The 21844-nt window shown below is 43.8% G+C and overlaps 1 protein-coding gene across 1 annotated transcript in view; it reads right to left on the bottom strand.

Annotated features, from left to right (window-relative positions):
• Positions 1-21844, bottom strand: part of LOC145399044 (putative neural-cadherin 2) — a 317668-nt gene that overhangs the window by 20679 nt on the left and 275145 nt on the right. The window contains exons 23-25 of the mRNA XM_080271782.1: positions 12243-12434; positions 3814-3986; positions 1675-1864 (exon numbers count right to left, since the gene is read on the bottom strand). Coding sequence (XP_080127908.1) covers positions 1675-1864; positions 3814-3986; positions 12243-12434 — 555 coding nt within the window. The remainder of the gene's footprint in view (positions 1-1674; positions 1865-3813; positions 3987-12242; positions 12435-21844) is intronic.

Below are 21844 nucleotides of genomic sequence, written 5' to 3'. Positions count from 1 at the left end.
AATGCATTGCCTGTGACTGGATAATGATATAAAAATGTCCATTCCTGATTAACATTGCACTCAAGCAGGACTCAAGCCCTTCCATACCTACCCATACCCCCCTCACTCCAACACCATCGTCTGTAGCTATAACTATGATTTGGTTGGGGTATAGTTATAGGTGATGGAGGGAGCGTGGGCAGGTGTGAGAGGGTTTAGTTATATGCGATGAAGTTAGAGTGAGGAAGTGTGGGCAGGAGTGGAAAGGAACAGTTATAAGAGTTGGAGTTACAGTGAGGGAGTGTGGGCTGGTGTGGAAGGGTTTAGTTATATGCAATGGAGTTAGAGTGAAAGGGTGTGGGCAGGTGTGGAAAAGTGTGAATCCTGATCCAGTGTAATTCTAGTTTAAAATGGGGAATACATTAGTTTTCGGGGTTGATATCGCTTGTGAAAAGTGAATACACTGCAAGAGTATACCTCCTTCCTGCTTTTCGTTTTCCTTGACTTCTTCGATCCGGTAACTTATCATTTCATTATAGTCTTGCTCCTACGACACTGTTCAGTTTAGGACCGAACCCTAGTAGTGAAGGAGATACTGAAGGATATAATTAAGTCCTCGAGAGAGAAAAATATCTCCTATGCTGACTAAAATTGTCTGGAGGTAGCAGGAATAAATCAATAAATAAACAGACTGAAGGACTTAAGAATGCCCATCCTTCATTACAACCCTTTCACTCCGAGGACGGGCATTACATTCCATCATTACTGCCACCATCAGACGGCTCTTATTCAACTAACGAGAGACCTTTCACACCAGAGGCCTTGGACATGACCTTCCTCAACTCCTTCATTGTTAGAAGTCAATACTAAGTTAAACTCGTAAGACGCAACGGTGCAGGTATACATCACTGGCTTTAAGCGGATTTATTTATCTGATTATTAATTCATCTATTCAGTGTACCGTAGCCTACTACCGATTTCTTAAAGGCTTCACGGGAGGTATCTGTCAGAAAAACGGAATAATTTCTCCCCAAACTTCAACCCACACCTGTTCAGGTCCAACTGATGCTGATTTTTTTTTTTTTTTAAGAGTGGAGGACACCTGTACAGTAATCTGGTGCATGGATTATTTTTGTACTTAATTTGTTTTTCCTTCCTCTGTTCATCTTTAAAAAAAAATAAAAATAATTAAAAGAAAAATAAAGGCTGCATCTAACCCCCCCCCCCCAGTTCGAGAAGTTTCTCTTAAGCTGATCAAAATAAACTCGCAGCAGCAAGAATAATATTACAAACTGTTATCAGGAAGACGGGGTTAGAGGGCTACTGGTATGCTTTAGCCATATATTATTATTTATTATTATATTTCTAAGTACATATATATATATATATATATAGAGAGAGAGAGAGAGACAGACAGACAGACAGACAGACAGACAGATAGATAGATAGATATATATATATATATATATATATATATATATATATATATATATGGTATGTGTTTGATTTATATCTGTGCTGTTACTGTATTTGTATATTTATTGCTGCATTCTTTAGGAATGATTATTATATATCTGTATGTATGATTTAAGTGTAAGTAATTTTAAAGGATGTTTCTTATATCTGTATGTTTATTATATTTGTATGTTTATCATATGTACAAGTATGTGTGTTATATTTGCAGGCATGACTCACGAGCAGCGATGTGCGCGCCAGGTGTCTATGCAGGTGAGTGGAGGAGTGCAGGTGTGGTTGTCGCAGGCAGTGGGGGTGCCGCACCCTGCCGCAACCCCCTGCCACCCCTCCGCCGACCCCCACCCTGTGCTGTTGGTGGCAGGGGGCAGAGGAACACTCAGCCCACCCACGCGTACATCGTCTAGGCACCCTGCAAGAGAATACACGTCACTAACAGGTCATCAACACATTACTAAAATGCGTCTCTGGGCATCCTGCTAAAGAATACACGTCACTTGCACATCACATGAACACAAAACACCACAAATGAGAAGCACACACACACACACACACACACACACACACACACACACACACACACACACACACACGTAATTAACAGTCGCCTGAACATATAACACCAGGTCGTCACAGCACCTCAATGAAACAAAACACACGTCATTAACACACTGTATCATATTGTAAATTACATACACAACACCACGTCATCACGGCACCCACGTCAGCAAGTCAATTAAACGCATAACACCACGTCATATAAGCACCCATGTCAACAAGTCAATTAAACACAGCACACGTCATCTAGGCACGTCGTTTCGGCATCCAGGAAAATATTAACACGTCACTGGAGTCTCGATAAAAGGTTACTGGTACTGGCTTCATTAAAACACCCTAGCATACCTCACTATACTCTTTTCACTCTAACTTGGCCTAAAACTGCCATCTCCCCATCTTGAATGCCGTGCTGTAGCAATAGATTAACACTGGAATATGGCGCTAGCCACGAACAAGTGCCCTGACTATGGCCTGTAGCTAACATACGATCCTCTTGCTGCCACTGAGTACAGGGAAGAAGCAAGAGAAGGATGAAAATCTGGTTCAAGTTAATTTACAACATTTAATACACCTTTTACTATATTCTTCCAATCTCCAGACGATTTCACTGAGCTTGGGAGATTTTTTATTTTTTATTTTTTTTTATTTAAGATCAGGAGATTAGGGCCCGTATTCTCGTCGGTTGAGAAAGCTCCCTAACATCTTTTCTTAAGCGACTTATTTTGCATATTTCACCTTGCTGTCTTCTCCTGTTAAAAAAATAAAAAATCCATCCAATATCGCCATACTCTGCATAAATAACGCAAAAAATAATATCAACCACCCTCATCTAAGAATTTATCGCTCAGGAAGAGGTGTTAGGGAGCTTCCTATGAGGGTGTTCTAAGCTGAATAAAATCGTCTGTAGGCAGCAATCATACGAGTTAACCTTGTCATCGCAGTGAAATGGTTGATCTCTTCACTACGATGGCGTATTTGTTGCTTAATTCTTGCTGACTCCAGACGATTCTTACTTGGTCTAGGGTGAGGGGATCTGTACAACCTTTCACACGAGAGGCTTTTCCCCAAGTTGAATAAAGTCGTCTGGGGATGGCGAGGGTGAGAATTAAGTCTGGAGACACAGGGAAATGGGCGAGAGAGAGAGAGAGAGAGAGAGAGAGAAACATATTTCCCCATAAGTTTCCAGAGCACTGACCCAACCTGTGCGCAAGGCATGTCAACACACACTGAAGCTTAACAGGACACACACACACACACACACACACACACACACACACACACACACACACACACACACACATACACACACACACACAGAGTCCAAGCATCCATTACGACATGGCAACACAACAATACCTTTCACCTCTATTGTTAGCGATAAGCATTGTCCATCTGTTTGCTGTTTACGTAGTTCTCTGGCCATTATTCCAGCCTCACTACTACATGGAACAATAGCCCAATAGCGTCAAGGTCACATGAACAAAATATGAGTGGAGTGGCAGAATAACATATAACGATGTACTGAAAGTCACATCCTGCAACAAAACATTAATCACATCATTTTGCAACAACAACTGCTACTGCTGCTGCTACTATTACTACTACAACTACAAATATTACTACTACTGCTGCTGCTACTACTACTACTACTACTACTGCTGCTGCTACTACTACTACTACTGTAATAATAACGATAATAATAATACACCATCCCCAACAGAACCAACACTACCACCCAATTACTACTATTACTGCCACCCTCTCCCCCAACCATCATCATCATCAACAATCCAAAGCACAGACCCTCAAAAATGTCCTGCTGTGTCGCGTTCTCGCCTAGGGGGGTCGCCGCTCCCCCCAGCCGTACTCCCCTCTCGGCGTCCACCTCCAGCAGTCGGCGTCCCTCCAGCGTCACCGAGGCGTTGTATAGGCGTCCGTCACCGTCGTCCAGGGCCAGAAAACTCGCCGATCCATGCCTGCCATTGCAAACTTTAACATTATTTCTAGTAATCTGATGGTGTCTTTCTCACGACTATATTCTAGGAGAGACTAGACCTTGTAGCATCTCTTTCCTGGCGATTTATTTTTAGTGACGTTACATCTTATTTTACTGTGATTTATTTATATCGTTCCTGTAATTACCTAAACAGCATCAGTAACGTACGAAGCGATACTGTGGTCATACGTACAGAATAAATCGCTAAGGAAAAGGTGTTTCGAAATCCCCAAAACCTTCTGGAGTGTAAAAGAAGACCATCTATCTATCTATTGCCAGACGCCTCAATCCCGTAAGGAGTGGCCACAAACAAATCGCTTCCATGTCGCCCTGTCCAACGCCATTTCACTGCCCTGCTCCCAGCTCACACCCGCCTCTCATATACCTCTCCACTCCATCCCTCCATCTAATCCTCGGCCTCCCCCTCCTTCTCCCCCTCTCCACTTCACTCGCATTCACTCTCCTCGTTAGTCTCTTGGTCTCAATCCTCTCTACATGGCCAAATTACTCAATGTATTTCTCCTAACGCTTTCTAACACATCCACTTCCACACAAGAAGAGGCTAAAATGAAAATAATCCCCGGGGTCATGAGACTGCCTTTACTTAGAAATAATGCCTTCGTTTGTCCACCCAGAAGCTGACATTATTATTTTTTAACTTAATGAAATTCTTTTGTGAGAGGACTATATATATATATATATATATATGTGTGTGTGTGTGTGTGTGTGTGTGTGTGTGTGTGTGTATAACAAAATTTTATCCATATTTAAGTCATTAAAATATAACAAATATTTGTTACAGGTTGGAGGAATACAAGCTGTACATAAAGTAAAATTATATTTAATATTGGAGGGAACATGTCATCAATTCACAGTACTATTCAATTCATGTCCAATAAAACAGTCAGTCAACAACAGTCAGTGATATCCCGTAAATATAAACGTAAAATAACTGTTCGTTACATACAAATGAGTATTAATAGTCTGTTGTTCCCTATGCATTGTTGAGCCGGTATATAGAACCAAAATTTCTGTGAAGGATGGTGCACACTTTCATCATAGCTAATTATCAGTGTTATTTCAACGCACAATATAGTTAGGTGCCAGAGAGGGACGCCTTCGTGTGTTGGCATTGATATAACTCGCCGGTGAACCTACCTGGTTATATAAACACCCCTCAGCTCCACCCGTAACTCCCAACAGGATGGTGGTGAGCTGCAGAAGGGCAACTTCAATCTACAGTCCACCGGGTACTCGTTCAGATGAGTCTGGGGCTGTATCTGCTATTAGTAGTACTACAGTACACTTCAACTACTTTGCTAGAAGAAATCGCCACTATGCCTAATAAAATCGGTAGCAAGAATAATGAAAGCTGCCACTATGCTAAGAACAAAAATTAGCTTTTCAGTCACTAGACTCGATAAGAGATGATAACAAAAGCCTTCTGCTGATAACGTAACTGAAAAGAGGAAGCCGTAATCGTCTTGAAGGAGCTGGGTCACACCTAGAACTTGAATACTAATGTCACGGTTGCAAGATATCCGATAAGACTTATGAGATACGAATAAGTCTCCATGGTTACTGTTTTAAAATGAAAGAAAAGCATTCGGGGGCAGAATGCTAATCGCCCGCAAAAATAATTATATTGTGGCCAAGGTACAAGCTACCGATAAACTCTACGGATTTCAGTCATCGCGCTTCACAAAAAGCCAATCCATATTAAATGAAAGAAAAGCATGCTCACAAATGCTAATCGCCCTCCAAAATATGTTGTTGGCTAAGGTACAAGTTACCTACAAACCAGTCTGAAGAAAATTCACAACTTTACGAATTTCAGTCACTGCCTTTCACAAAAAGCCAATCCACATTAAAAAATATATGGCGGTCGGCGGTCGGTCGTCTTTGATTAAATCCTCACCAAAAGTAACAGGCTTCTGCATATCCACATGGATGTTGTTTTCTGAAGGTGGGGTGAAAATTCGTTCAAACTTTTCGAGGACTATTGGAAACACACACACACACACACACACACACACACACACACACACACACACACACACACACACATCGACAAAAACTCAATCGCCTCGCCTTGCTAAAAGCAGGCGATAACTATATGACAGCTGGCATTCGGTCATCTTTGATCAAATCCTCACCAAAAGTAATAAGCGTTTGCACATACACATACTTGCAATTTCCTGAAGATTTGGTGAAAATTTGTCCCCAACTTTTCGAAACATTTTGGCCACACACACACACACACACACACACACACACACACACACACACACACACACACACACACACACACACAAACTATATCGCCTCGCCTAGCTAAATGCCTGCGATAATCAACCCTTCAACATGACTACACCTGATCATCAACTGAGCTGAAAGGGACTAGGAATCCTTGTAAGGTTGGAACAAATTTGCCATAGTGGATGAGTTTTTACCACCTTTTTCTTTTTATTTTCTTGAGTGATGGAGCCAGTGGGTCAGAGTCTAATATACTGTTTGTGCATCAATAACAATAATGTGGAGTTGGGCTGGTAAAATCACTCAGGGGAGGGAGAAGTGGAAGATTGGTGTGAGGTGGACGCGCAGGTTATTGTGTTGTCACGATGCATCTCGGACTAGCATTTCCATTTCCCTTGCCGTCTCTCTCTCCCTCTCTGCCCCCTCCTCCTCATCCCCACTCTCTCCTCTCCCCTCTGTACTCTGGTTTCCTCCTCCTCATCCCCACTCTCTCCTCTCCCCTCTGTACTCTGGTTTCCTCCTCCTCTCCCCTCCGTACTCGTTTCCTCCTCCTCTCCCCTCTCTCCCTTCTCTTCTTCCCCCGCCCTCCTTTTTTCCTCTCCTCTCCTGCTTTCCCTGTGCTCCTCTCCCCTCCTCTCCTTTTCCTCTCACTTCACCACTCTCCCCTCCGTCCCTCTCCCCTCTCCTCTCCCTTCCCTCCCTTGCCTCTCCTCCTCATTCCACTCCTCCCACTCCATTCTCTCTCCCTTCCCCTCTCCTTCTTCCAATTTCTCTCGCCTCTTCCCCCCCCCCACCTCTCTTCCTTATTCTCCCAGCGTTCCCTCTCCTCTCCTTCAACTTTTCTCCTCTCTCCTGCCTCTACCTCTTTTCAATGTACTCTTCTTCTTTCCTCCCGCCTTTTCTTTCTCAACCCCACTCTTGCCTTCCTCCTTCTTATCATCTTCCCTTGTATTCTTTACTTCACTCTCCCCACCCACAGTCTCCCCTTTCCTTCCCTCCCTTCCTCTTGTCAATCACCAACTCCTTTTGTCCAATCCTACCCTTTCCCCTCCCTCCCTCCCTCTACTTCTCACCACCCTGTTTCTTCCCTCCTTCCCTCATTCTTCCCTCCTTCTTCCCCTTCCTTTCTAAATTCCTCTCTCGCCATTCCTCCTGTCTCCTCCCTTCTTGGCTCAATCTTTTCTCTTCCCTCCCTCCCTTCTCTCTTTCTCTCTGTCCTCTTCTCAGTCCCAACCTCTTTTCGCCTCCTTTCTCTTTTTTCTCACCCCCCACTTCTCATCTTACCCCGCTTCTCGTTTCCTCTCTCCACTCTCCCTCCTATTTCTTCTCGCCTCTCCCCCTATTCCTTCTTTTCATTAGACTCTTTTTGTCCGCTTTCCATCTCTTCTCTCTCGTCCTCTCGTCTCCTCTCTCCCTCTCGCCCCTCTTTTCTTCTCATCTTGTCTTTTCCTCTTTTCTCTCTCCTTCTCTTCTCTCGTCTCTTTCCCTCTTCTCTCATCTTTCCTCATCTTCCCATTCTCTCCGCTTATCTCTCAACCTCTTCTCTTCCTCTCTCTCTTTTTGCCTCTCACCCTCTTATCTCTTCTTCCCTCCTGTTTTAATCTTCCCTCTTCTCTCCTTTCACCTCTCCCTTTTTTCCCTCTTTTCTTCTCTCGTTTCTCCCTCCCTCTTTTCTTCTCATTCGTCTATCCTCTCTCTCTCTCTCTCTCTCTCTCTCTCTCTCTCTCACTAACCTTATCTCATTTCTCATCCACTCCCTTCCCTATTCCTTCCCTTCTCTTATCCCCTCGCTTTACCTGTTCCCTCCCTCTTCCCCTCGTCTCTTCCTTTCTCCTTTTCTCTCCAATTCCCTCCTTTTTTTCAAGTTCCTCTCTTTCCCTTCCCATTTCTCCCCTTTTCCCTCTCTTCTCTCCTTTCCTTTCCATCTTCCCTCCAATTCCCACCCCACCACTTTTTTAACAGTTCCCCTCCTCTCCCTATCCATCTCTCAATCTTTCTCTCTTCTCTCCCTACTCTCTTACCATCTTAGCCCCCCATTCCACCTCTTCCTCCCCTCCCACTTTTCTGTCTTCCCCTCTTTCTTCCTCCTATCATCCTATTCACCCCTCCCCTCCTCTTCCCTCTCTCCCCCTCCCCATTCCCGAGCATCCTCCCATTCCAAGGATGTATGCGAAGTGACTCATTCCCCCTCCCCCTTCATCCCCCTCCCCCTGCCACTCCCCTCTCCCCCCCCCCACTGTCACGCCTCAAAAATACATTCATGATATACTGGGTCGCCCGACACTGCCCAGATTAAAAAAAAAAAAAAAAAAAAAAACACATCAATTGTAAAGATTTATGGTGATCGCAATTTTTCCATCGAGACGTGAATATTGAAAGAGTCTATTACGGGTACACGCACGCACGCACGCACGCACAGTAGGGGCAAAAATTCGTCTGGTATTTCATCCTTTCTGCATGTCACCTTTCCCTGCTGGCTCATACTACTAGGCAGAGAGAGGCTATGTTTCTATGATGCGTCAGGGAGGAACCTGATACACGTGTCGTAAGAGAACAGTAGACACAGTAGTACACGAATTTTTGTCCTTGAGTGTTTCTTACCTACACACACACACACACACACACACACACACACACACACACACACACACACACACACATGACCAGCAAGACAGCAACTGTGTGAAAGTTGTAATTAAGATGGGACTATACGTTATTAGACTCACACTGCGAGAGAGAGAGAGAGAGAGAGAGAGAGAGAGAGAGAGAGAGAGAGAGAGAGAGAGAGAGAGAGAGAGAGAGAGAGAGGAGGGGGGGAGTCAGACAAAGAAAGAGACTGGAAGAACGCTGCAAGAAGTGGTTCCTGGAAAACTCTGATCTTATGTTCCGGGCAGAGAGAGAGGAAGAAAGAGAAAACGAGGTCGAGAGAGAATGAGAGAGAGAGAGAAAGAGGGGCCACGAGACTGGAAGCTGTAGTGGCAATGGGAGTGGGTTGAGGGTAGGGGTAAAAGGGGAATTATGTGGGGAAGAGGGCAGTATGTGGAGAGGCAAAGGGATGGGGAATGAAGGAATGGGGTGGTGGGATTAGGGGTGATAGAGTGAAGACAGGAGTGAAGGGGTTAGGACAAGGATGAAGGGAGAATATAGGGAGAAGGAGGGAGTATCTGGAGAAGAAATAGGGATGGGGAAGAAGGGGGAGGGGTGGTAGGAGAAAGGGTGATGGGGTAAGAATAGGGATGAAGGAGGGAATGTCTTGAGAAGAGGGGAGTATTTGGAGAATGAGGGAGCATCTGGAGAAGAAATGGGGTGAGGATGGTGAGAGAGGGATAGTATAAGAAGGGGTGATGGGGTGAGAATAGGGGTGATGAAGTGAGGATAGGGGTGAAGAGAGGGGTGAAAGGGGAAGCATCTGGAGACGGGCTGGGGATGAGGATGAGGGGAGGGGGGGAGGGTGACAGAAAGTGCGATTGGATGCTAATTAATCGAAGGTAAAGGACGCGCACGGGTCAAGATCACAGGTACGTCACGCTGCCCTCCCTCATCACCCTTCGTGGAGAAAATCTATCTTACTCCTAATTATTATATTCACTCCATAAAATACTCCTTGTACTGAAGGCATAAAGGTTGTCAAATCCATCTAGTTCCAAAAGTTTTCTGTAAATTTCGGAAAATCGTCAGGCAGCGCTAAGAATTCAGTTAAAAAAAAAAAAGTCCTCGAGCTGAAAGGGTTAAAAGACGGCTGAGATGGGGAGGGCTGGCAGGAGGGGAGTGGAATGGTGTCAGTGGGGGGGAAGTAGGGGAGGGAGGGGGCCCAGGGAGTGTATGTGGATGTGTGAGTGGGGCGACGTAATTGGAGAGCTCGTGTGTGTGTGTGTGTGTGTGTGTGTGTGTGTGTGTGTGTGTGTGTGTGTGTGTGTGTGTGTGTGTGTGTGTGTACAAAGTCGTGTATAATGATTATGTCTCGGTATGTAAGCGTGTGTGATGTGTGTTCTCACGAGTTTTATGTAAGTATGAGTGTGCGTCTGATGGTTTTGATCTACTGAGGGTGATACAGGACGCTTCGTAGCACCACTTCCTTAGCGACTTATCCTCCAAACTCTTCCTCTATTCCATATTATGCATTAACGTTCCCTTGTACGCTATGTTCTAGTTTTATTACTGTTATAGAGTCCATCACTAATATACAGGAAGATACTGAACTACAATACGCTGAATAAATCGCTAAGGAAGAGATGTTACGATATGAACACTTGTGGAAAAAAGGTCTCGTTCACCGTCATGAAGGGCTAGAGAGGGACGCCTTCACGTGTTGGCACCGATATACACTGCTGGCCCCCATGCCCGGTTATACAAACGGCCCTACACTCCCTCCCAGTCCCCCCAAAGAAGGATGTAGACTGCAGGAACTTCAGTCTGCAGTCCACCGGGTGCATGTCCAGATGAGTCTAAGGCCACACACAAAAAGGTCAGGAAGTGTTAACCATTTCAGGCCAGTGATGCAATTATTTAAATCTTGCTGCCTCCAGACGCTTGTTATAAAAGTGGGTTCATATGTACCCCAGTGTAGCAAAGGGTGGGGGAGTGTAGGATGAAGGGTGGGGGAGTATACGATGGAGGGTGGGGGGGTGTAGGATGGAGGGTGGGGAAGTGTAGGATGAAGGGTGGGGGAGTGTAGGATGAAGGGTAGGAAGTGTGGGATGATGGGTGGGGGAGTATAAGATCAAGAGTGGGGGTGTGTGGGATGAAGGGTGGGGGAGTGTAGGATGAAGGGTGGGGGAGTGTAGGATGAAGGGTGGGGAAGTGTAGGATGAAGGGTGGGGGAGTGTAGGATGAAGGGTGGGGGAGTGCAGGATGAAGCGTGAGGGGGAATATGAAGGAGGGGAAGGGATAGGGGGAAGGGTGAGGGAGAAATATAAGAAAGGGTGGGGGTAAAGAGGGAGGGGTGAAGGAGAATATGTAGGAGAGTGAGGGAGGAAAGGGGAGGGTTGGGGAATGTATGAGGGAGGGAAAATTAGCATTGGCGGATGGGTGGGGGAGAATATGAGGGAGCGTGGAAGAGTGTACGAGGGAGGCTAAGGGAGTGTATAAGGAAGGGTGGGGAGATTGTAAGGGAGGGAGAAGGAGTATTTAAGGAAGGGTGGGGAAGAATATGAGGGAGGATGGGGGAGTGTATGAGGGAGGGTGGGGGAGTGTATGAGGAAAGGTGAGGGAGTATGAAGGGAAGGATGGGAAGTGTATGAGAGAGGGTGAGGAGTATATGAGGAAGGGTGGGGGAGTGTATGAGTAAGAGAGGGGGAGTAAATGCAGGAGGGTGGGGTAGTGTGTGAGGGAGGGTGAAGGAGTGTATGAGGGAGGGTGGCGTGTCGTAGGAGGAGAGGAGCGGTCGTTATTGAACAGGGTCAGACATGCCTGGAGGGTTTTTTCATTCTGATCACCCTCACAGAATGCAGTCTCAGACACTACATTGACATAGACCGATAGACAAATACACAGATAGATAGACAGGTCGAGACAGATGCTGATAGATAGAACAGGGATGGACATACTATACCCAGACACAACACAATTCCGGCAGATCCCAACTGATTAATAGCTAATGACTGACTCAGCCGGCTTCAGTAAACAGACAGACAGTTAGAGGAATACAGATTGATACAGGCAGAAGGATTGACAGAAGGACAGACAGATAGATAGATGGACAGATAAATAGATATAAACAGGGAAACTGATGAAGGGATAAACAGGGTGACAGGCAGGCAGGCGAGGCGGATATGTAGGAAGGCTGAGACATACACAGACAGACAAACGAGCATTTATGTGAACCTTCAGCTTGTAACTCATCAAAAAGGTGGTTGCTGATCTGAATAAAATCTCCTGGCGGTAGACACATCAATCACTTTCGCTATCCTGGCCGTTTTTCCCAACCAAAGATGCGATGAGAGGTAGGATCCAGGAAAAAGGAATAACGAAGTACAATAACCTGACAGCAGAGACGGTGTGCCACTTTCCATCGGTGACGTTGGCGTGCATGAGGCAGAGTGACGTGGAGGGGTCGGGATGAAGCTGAAGCACGACACAAAGACGGCCTTCCACCACCTGTACAGCCAGTTGGTCTCGATCCCCTGGAGAGGACACGGACACCAGCTGGCCACGGTTCTTTCTCGTTCGGAACCTGGAGGACAAAGACAGTATAAAAGAAAGAAGGAACGAACATATGAAAAGAGGATATCTACAATCGGCCAGTTAGAATAGGCAAGGCGATTCCTGAAAGAGTGTGACTAGATATAAGAATAAGACAAGAATACCAAAGAAAGGTCTCCCACGCCTGTAAGTGAACGGGAACACCATGGATGAAAATGCACAGGACGAAAAAAAAAAAAAATGCTTCCGTCGTGATACCTGTAAAAGAAAGAAAAAAAAATACTGTTCTCAGTGAATTTATGTCTAGCCCATGTTTTGTGGCCAACCCTTGCCTGTAATATACGTAAATAGCTAGTTCTTTTTATCACAATCAAAGGAACACCGACTACATAACTGGGCTAATGTTCAACACCTCAGTTATTGTTTCCAAACCAGTTCCTTCATATTTTCTTATTAATACGGAACTTTTCTTTTTTTTAATATTATAACGTCTGTCTGCTCACTTAGAAAACCTTACTGATATTTCCCGTCATTAGCTCTTTGATTCGCTGCGACGTCTCAGTTAAATAACCCCTAAGTATATGCCTTTCTAGTGAGTATAAACTTGATCCTTTCAGTCTCTATATAACACGCTTCTTCTATAACATTTCTGTAATTCTTTTTTGCATATTTTCTCAGGGACATCCAATGTATAGTAAGGAGGACAGAACTGCACCGCATAATCTAAATGTGGCCTAAAAACGCGAAATAAAGCCGTAGAATTACTTTGAATATCCTGTTTCTCACAGTCTTTATACATCCTATGATCTCATTTGTTTTACTTCGCGCGCTAGTACACTATCGCCTGGGTTTTAGGTCTTTACTAATCATAACCTCTCTCTCTCTCTCTCTCTCTCTCTCTCCACACACGCACGTTGATTTATTCATTTGTGTTACCTAATTCGTTTTTTGTCTCCGATAGCCTTGCCCGCATCCTGAACTTTTTATTTATCGACGTTAACCTCGTCGATACGCTTACGTCATTGTTAATTTTATTCTTGCTACTGCCAGACACTTTAATGAACTTATGAGAAAGCAACAAAGGGACTGATAAAGACCGTAAATGAAAAACAGTAAAAAAGAATGACAGAGTTAGAAATTATTATAAGAAAAAGAAATGGAGACGAAAATAGTAAGAAGGAATATGATAGACTGACAGCTCTAGAATGAACAGATCGATGAATGAATCAATATGCGTTTGTACGAGTATGAATGTGTGAACTAGTGTGTGAGTACACAGTATATGTATCTAGGTATGTATGTATGTATGTAAGTAAAAAGGCTGGGGTGGCCTATATTCAGCAGTGGACTTGTGATGGATGATGATGATGATAATGATGATGATGATGATTATGATGATGATTTGTAATGGATGATGATGATAATGATGATGATTTGTAAGGGATGATGATGATATATGTATGCATGTCAACTAATGAATGAATGAATGAATGAATGAATGGCATGATATCTGGTAAGAAACGAGACAAGACGGAATGATCAAGTGAGTCCATTAAAAAAAAATTGATCAAAATCCTTTACCCAGTCCAATTCGCCTGGCAGAGCGGCTACTTCAAAATCATGAGATGGGACCGTCGAGTCTCCAACAGGGAAACGGAGGAGACATTGGATTTTCTTATCTTGGCCTCTTCGATGACATTATATTTAACCTTTTTCTGGCCACCACTATACTCCTTTTACTCTAATATGTCCTAAAATTTCATATCTCTCTTGACTGCTAAGCTCTGAAAATAGATTAACACTAAAATATTATGCTAGTCACGAAGAAATGCTATGGAAAGTATGTAGGGCCGTACTATTTTCTTTTTCAACCACTGATCAATGTGAAATAAGCTGCAAAAGGACGAAAATCTGGGACAGGTTAAGGTGACAAAAGTGTAGTCAGTTTTATTCCAGCTACGAAGGAGATCTAATGGTGAAGGGGTTAATGAAGGCTTTACCTAACTCCACCAGTTCCACAAATCTTTCCTCAGCTGAAGTTAATCGTCCTGAGATACTAATAACCCAATATAAGGCCTAACCGAGTGAAGAGGTTAATGCAGGCTATCTTTCCAGTTTCTTCATAGACCACATGGTAAAATACCTGTATGGCTCACCCCTCCTTTCAGCCAGGTGGTTTAGTGTCTGAATTTCACTTTATCCTTACAAGTCAAGTAAATGTGGCAGTTTTTTATTTATTACCCGTCCCCGCCCCGGAGGGGCTCGGGAACTGGTATTGTTTCACTCGGCTTCTCAGTTTGTTTGTACTTTATGCGGAAACTACCAGTGCGATCTTGACTAAAATTACAGGGATGATGGGCTATGACATTCTGATCACCTGATTAAATTTTGGGCTAAACTGGGCCAAGGCCCAGAATGTAGGCCCACCAAAAATAGAAAAAAAAAGTAATTTTTTTTTTTTTCGCCAATAACTTTCAAATGCGTCATATCGACATGAAACCAAAACCTTAAGGTGCATCTTTCAAATCTGCATCCCATAACATGTCTCATTACATCAGGGTCACCCCGCAGTTAGCAGTAGGGTGGTCAATGTTAGGTGGGTCGGGCCTAAAATTTCAAATGGGCATAAAATCGCCAATTTTCACCGGATTTATTCCAAGTTTGATACGTGACATCTTTGACTAGATATCCTGTTGTTTAAACGTCAGCACTACTATGACAGCAGGGGACGGGTTTGCTGTGCCCTGGCGCTGCTTCTTGTTTCTCTTATTTTTATACAGACTTCCTTTGATCATACTTATCAAATCTAGTGAGGTGTGTCATCTTTAGTGGTTCTCGGAATTCTTTTTCGATGCAAAATTCAAAATGATCGACAACAAGTCCAATATTCATGTCGGTTGAGGAAACTCCCCAACACTTTTTCGTAAGTGATTCATGATCCTCGTTACACCTTACTGTTCTCCTTTTTGCTACATAAATCCTTCCAATATCATCAGATCACGCATTAGTATCGTGCAAAACGATATTACTCAGCCGTATCCAAACATAAATCAGTAGGAAAGAGGTGTTAGGGAGCCACCTTAACCGACTGGGATACGAACTAATTACCTGTATTCTTGTCGGGGTGTGGAAGCTCCCTAACACCATTTCGTAAGACATTTATTTTGCTCATTACACCTTACTGTCCTCCTCTGTGTTAAACAAATCCTTCTAATACAACCATACGCTGCATAAATAACGCACAAAAGAACACTAACCAGCCATATCCATGAACAAATCGCTCAAGAGAGATCTTAGGAGAATACGGGTCCAAAACTTTTAAATATTATGTTGTTCCGCTTATGTTTGTCACAGAAAGGCAAAACTGATACGGAAATGTAGGTCTTCAGGGCCGTGGAATAAAATACAAGGGATTATAATGCTGTAACACTGCTCTTATATTATGCAGAAAAATCAAGCGGTAATATTCGCCTTCCCCTTATCAACCTCCATGACGAAGGGAAATGGAATGTTGTATAATTTCTCATACATTATACAGGATGACAAGAGATTAATCCACCCCTAGCCCTAAAAAAAAATCCATTGGGGTAAGGGGGGAAAGGGAAACGAATAATTTTTCCTGGGCAAGTTATTAGAAATCTGTTTTTGCCGCGACATAAAAACTTATTTCAGGACCATTTCGTTACATAGGTTTTTCTCTAAAGTTATTTCTTATCGTATTCCTCTGCAATTTTTAACATTATTAAAAACCCACAAAAGATGACTGATATGTTAATGTGTAATTAATGCAGTAAAGTTATATCATTATGATCCTATATATACCGGTATATTTGTTTTTGTATGAAACCATTGTAAGTTATTTATTGACAAGTTTAATTTATTACGTTCTGAAGTTTCCCGCCTATTTTCTTTACCAATACTTTTACTTTAAGGGTTATAGGCTTAACATACTGAATTGGGACAAAGCTTAATTCGTGATAAATATAAAGGATGTTAAATATTTGGAAATGGTCTTTTCAATAGGGTTTTCTTTGAGCTCGTTCCGACCCCAACGTTCCGACCTTTAGCCTGACGACTTAACCTCCTATCAGGGAGAATGTGTTAGAGTACGGCACAGAATAGTTTACGTAACCCCTTGAGTCCCAGTGACTTTTTTTTTTAGTTTATTCTTGCTGGTACCAGACGATTTGATTCAGCCTAGGAAACTTATCTCGTACCAGTGGGGTTTATTATTGCGATATCTAACCCCTCTAGGTCGACACGTCTGTTCTGAACAAACTCTTCACGAGATGGTAGGAATAAAATGAAAAACACATTCTATGGCAGAGAGAGAGAGAGAGAGAGAGAGAGAGAGAGAGAGAGAGAAACTCCTAAGCCCATAAAAACTTACGAATCGTATTCTCACCCAACCATTGATTAATTCTCCAATCTCAGCCACCTGTCTCACCTTAACACACACTGGTTCCCACGACTCACTCAGCTCAGTAAAATCGTCTGGCTTATCCAGAGCGGCACTCTAGAGTTGTCTTGGCAATAGAAAGGTTAACTGTATAGGTAATGACAATCAAGCTCACATGACGCTTAGCTGAATAAAATCGTCCTACGTCAGCTGAATAACAATACATGAAGAGCCCCAACGCTGAGAGGGTTAACATACCGTAATATGAAAGTAATTTATCTTACTACACACCAGCTTCACCCAGCACCCACCTCAGTTACTACCTCCACTCAATCCACCTCTTACCTTCGTTCCCCTCACCCAAGTTTCCATCTCAAACCTTCTGATATCATCCCTCATTTCTCCTTCACCCTCACCCCACCCTCCAATCATTATCCCCGCTCCCCTACACTCCATCTTCATTCCACATTACCCAGTCTCTCACACTTCATTACTCCACCTCCCCTACCGTTTCACCCCTCCCTCAGCCTTCATCACCCCACCTCCCCTATCTTTTCATCCCTGTCTCACCCACTCATCTTTTCACCCCTCCTTCGCTCATCATTACTCCACTTCTTCCATCGTTTCACCCCTCCCTAACCCTTCAGTGCCCTACCTTCCCCATCTTTTCACCCCCACCTCACTCGTCATTACTGCACCTCCCCCACCCCTTCATCTACCTTCACCTCCTTTTCAATTTACACCTCTGCCGCTCAATCTCTTCCCCACCAGTGTCACCTTTGTCCTCATTCATTCTCTTTCACTCACTTCCTCACCCCATCCTCCCTCACCCTTTCACACCACCTTTCCTTACCCTCTCACACCACCCATCCTCATCCCCTCACCCCACCCTTCTTCGCACTCTCACACCATCCTCACCTCCTCACCCCACCCTTCTTCGCACTCTCACACAATCCTCCCTTACTCACTCACCCCAACCTCTATTACCCCTGCACCCCACTCTCCCATACCCTTTCACACCACCCTCCCTTATCCCCTCACCCCACCCTCCCTTGCCCCCTGATCCCACTCTCCCTTATCCCCCTCGCCCTACTCTCCCACACTCTTTCTCCCCACCATCCTTTCCTCCTCATTCTACCTTTCTTTCATATCCATTTTCACTCCTCCCATCCTACCCTCCCTAACCCCAAACAGCCACCCGTCACCATACCCCTCTTCGCTCTTCCTCCTCACTAGTGGCTCCCCATCCCTCCTAACACTCTCTCCCACTCCATTATACACCCGTCTAATGGCAGGGAGGGTAGGAAGGAGGGAGCCAAAAACCCCAATCATCATCCCCCATTATATCAAGGCCAGGTCACTTTTACTGCCTCACGAAAATTTCCCCAATGAGTTTCAGAGTTTTAATGGTGGAACAAAAAGGTAACAGACTGAGAACATAATCGCTGAGCCGTATATTACGCCTTAGTAAAAAAGTAGATGGAGTAGCGATTAGTGTATGCATAACGAATGGGAAAAATCAGAGCCACATAAAAAGGCCTGGTTAAAGAGTACTAATTTTTCTCAATGACACGCTTTCGTTTCTCAGAAGTTAATAAGTCTGGATTTTTTTTCTGCCTTTTCTTTCTAGTCAATTACTATACCCCTTCGGTTGTGAATATACTGTGGAGTCTGTCAAAAATATGTGTATCAGAGAGTAAGATTATTTTTTATTTTTTTTATTTTTTTTTTTACTGACACGCTCTGCTTCGTCATAGCTTAATCTACAAGTAATTTTCTTTTTTTCTAACCAGTACGTCACAAAACACGCTAGCATTTTTTTTTTCCATAATGGAATCACTGTTGTAGAAGAATAAGTGTAATTAAAAACTGTAGACTCTCTCTCTCTCTCTCTCTCTCTCTCTCTCTCTCTCTCTCACACACACACACACACACACACACACACACACACACACACAACGCGCGCGTACCCTGGATCATAAATCACAGGTTACACCACTTCCACTAGTTCGACAATATTCAGCCTTAATCAGTGAAAACCTAGAGTGGACGAAAGTGACAAGGATAGAAAGGTCTGAGGCGCAGGAGCGGAAGAGACCGGATGAGGGGAAGTCTGTTTATTGAGCTGATGTCTATTTATGGAGGAAACACCCCTGACTGATGTTGAGACAGACGTGAATTGATTATTTTTAAGAGCTATCCTGATCCTGTAATAAATACTTAGGAACATGTGGCATAAATTTAACTCTTTGATCTATAACTGTATGAAAAGGCGAGACTTGACGTTGGGGAACCTGAGAGAGAGAGAGAGAGAGAGAGAGAGAGAGATGAATGAAGTATTGTAGAGAGAGAGAGAGAGAGAGAGAGAGAGAGAGAGATGAATGAAATATTGTAGAGAGAGAGAGAGAGACAGAGACAGAGAGAGAGAGAGAGAGAGAGAGAGAGAGCGATGAATGAAGTATTGTACGTCCGGAGATATACATGATAAGGATTAGCACACCTGTTTTAAGCACTTCACTTTGATGACGTATTTAACATTCCATTATTGCCAATACCAGATAATTTTATTCAGTTTTTAAAGTAACTTTTCCAATGGGGGGAGTTAGATATCGCCTTCATTAACCCCTTCACAATCAGACGCTTGTTCTCAGTGAAATAAAATCGTCTGGAGAAAGAAAACAATAATTTGTCACAGGAATGAATGTGTTAGCCTGATAGTTGTGAGAATAAATAAATTAAAATGTATTTGAAGATCATACTGTATATAAGGAAAATAATACAAAAAATATATAATTTGCAGATGGTTGCAAGTATGAGGTGGAGCCATGACTTTGAGAGTTTGTATTCGTATGTGTGAGTGACTGTGTGGGTCGTTTCACTAGGCATGCTGGGGATAGTTCACCCTTTGTGCCTTTTCTTCGTTGTTTCTGGATCCTACCTCATCTGATCTACTAGGCGGAAACTAAGATAGGGACACCACCTGGTCTTCGTTCGGTGTAAAAACTTGGCTGAGACGCCCCCATAAGATGGGGTAGGATTAGAAGTGGGCGGAAACTTTGACATACGAGTGTACATTCTCCCACATCAAATCTCTCCACCTTGCTTTTACCTTTTGTCTCCTTCCAACATTTTTTATTAACTCTCTCTCTCTCTTACGACTGTACATTCTCCCACACTCTCTCCATCTTGCTTTTACTTTTCTCTCCTCGTTCCAACAATTCTTCATTACCTCTCTCCCTTTCTTTCTCTCTCTCTCTCTCTCTCTCTCTCTCTCTCTCTCTCTCTCTCCTATTCAGTTTCTTGTTCTCAATCTGCATTTGCTCCACAAGGCCAATTCACCTGAGAGTGTCACCAGCTGGAGGTAAAAAGCTCTGCACTGGACACAACAAATGACAAATAAACAGCAAATGACTCGTAATTCCAAACACCAACAGACATAAGCTGATTAAAACACCACAACAGAATAACCTAACTTCTGGTGCACTGGATAACTAACGCTACGACTTCAGTAAACTAGGAGGCATTTTCACCCCTCCCGTGCCACGACGCCACTTTTGCACTTCAAGGTTCCTATGACTCACTCTCAGCTGAATGAAATCGTCATGCGTTAGCTGGAATCGAATGCTGGAACTATTCCGATTATGACAGGGATACTGGCGACCTCAGACTCTCTAGATCCTATGACTCACTGTAAGCTGAATAAAATCATCCGTCGTTAGCTGCGATCCAACACTATAAAGCTGTGGCGATCATGAGACTTAATACTCTGTTCTAGCCACAACCAGGTGATCTTCAGCGTAGGATGGGCCCCTAGTAGTGAGGGTGGCCATGTAGACTTTTTCCATTTCACAACGAGGGATCTCTGGTCAAGATGAATAAAATCGTGTGGCGGTAACAGGAATTGAGCGTACAAGACGTCATCATATAGAAAATGGAGAGAAGGTATGAAGCACATGGGCTTGGGAGTAAATGCGGATAAAACAAAAGTGATAATAACAGGGTTGGTGGCGGTACTGTCAAAGCAAAGGGAGTGTGGCCATGTGCAGTTTGTCACAAGAGTGTGGGAAGTAACTCTATCATGTGTAGTATTTATGGTAAGTGGGTGCATAGGAGATGTAGTTATATTAGAGGTAGACTGCAAAACAATGCTGATTTCGTGTGTGTGGTGTGTCGGGGAGAGTATGTAGAGACTGTCAGGAGTGAAAGCATTTATCTTGCTGGTGAGTTTCTTGAGTGTGTGGATAAGTTTTGTCATTTGGGGGACATGCTACGTACTGCAGGTGGCTGGGGATAGCTCTGTGGTTAGGGTAAGGAGTGGTTGGAGAAGTTCAGGGTGCTGTTGCCTTTCCTAACACTAATGGGCTCTCCCTCCGTGGGAAAGGATCTTTGTATGCGGCGCGTGTTAGGTGTGCAATGATGTATGGTGGTGAGATCTGGGAAGCTGAGGAAGAGGATATTCGTTGGCTCAAACGTACAGAAATGACAATGATCAGATGGATATATAATGCGTCCTTGAATGCATGGCCTAGGGGGACTGGGTTTACGAATGAAGGGTAGAGAGGATGGATAGGACTGGAATGTATTGGCGCTGTGATGAGAAGGTGTAGACTGAACTGGTCTGGGCATGTTAAGAGCATGGAGGATGACAATTGCGTGCGGGAGGTGAGAATAGTGAACGTCCGGGGAATGGCTGCGACAGGCAGACCGAAAAAGACCTGGAACGAGGTCATAAAGTGTGACCTCAGGGATAAAGGACAGAACAGGGGAGCTGCCTGAGGTCAAGCAGCGTGGACAGCAGCCATTAGGTGACCAAAGCAGACGCATGCAAGCATGTTGGAACTTTTATAAATAATAAGATACGAACGATATGATACATTTCCTTCTAGGGTTCTTTATGTCTTGTAAAATCGTCTGTCAGTATCTCGTATGAAAAGGAAATCGCCAGTGAATATGCTATTTTCTCTTACCCCCTCAGCCTGAGAGATCCTTGTGAATATTAACGGTATAAGGTGATTGTAATTAAGCATAAAACGGTGAATAAA

This window comes from Coenobita brevimanus, chromosome 5 (assembly GCF_032717465.1).
Source record: "Coenobita brevimanus isolate Jiangsu-jjx chromosome 5, ASM3271746v2, whole genome shotgun sequence".
NCBI classification, from domain to species: Eukaryota; Metazoa; Arthropoda; class Malacostraca; order Decapoda; family Coenobitidae; genus Coenobita; species Coenobita brevimanus.
The sequence above is the reverse complement of the archived record's forward strand: the minus strand, read 5'-3'. Positions and strand labels throughout refer to the sequence as shown.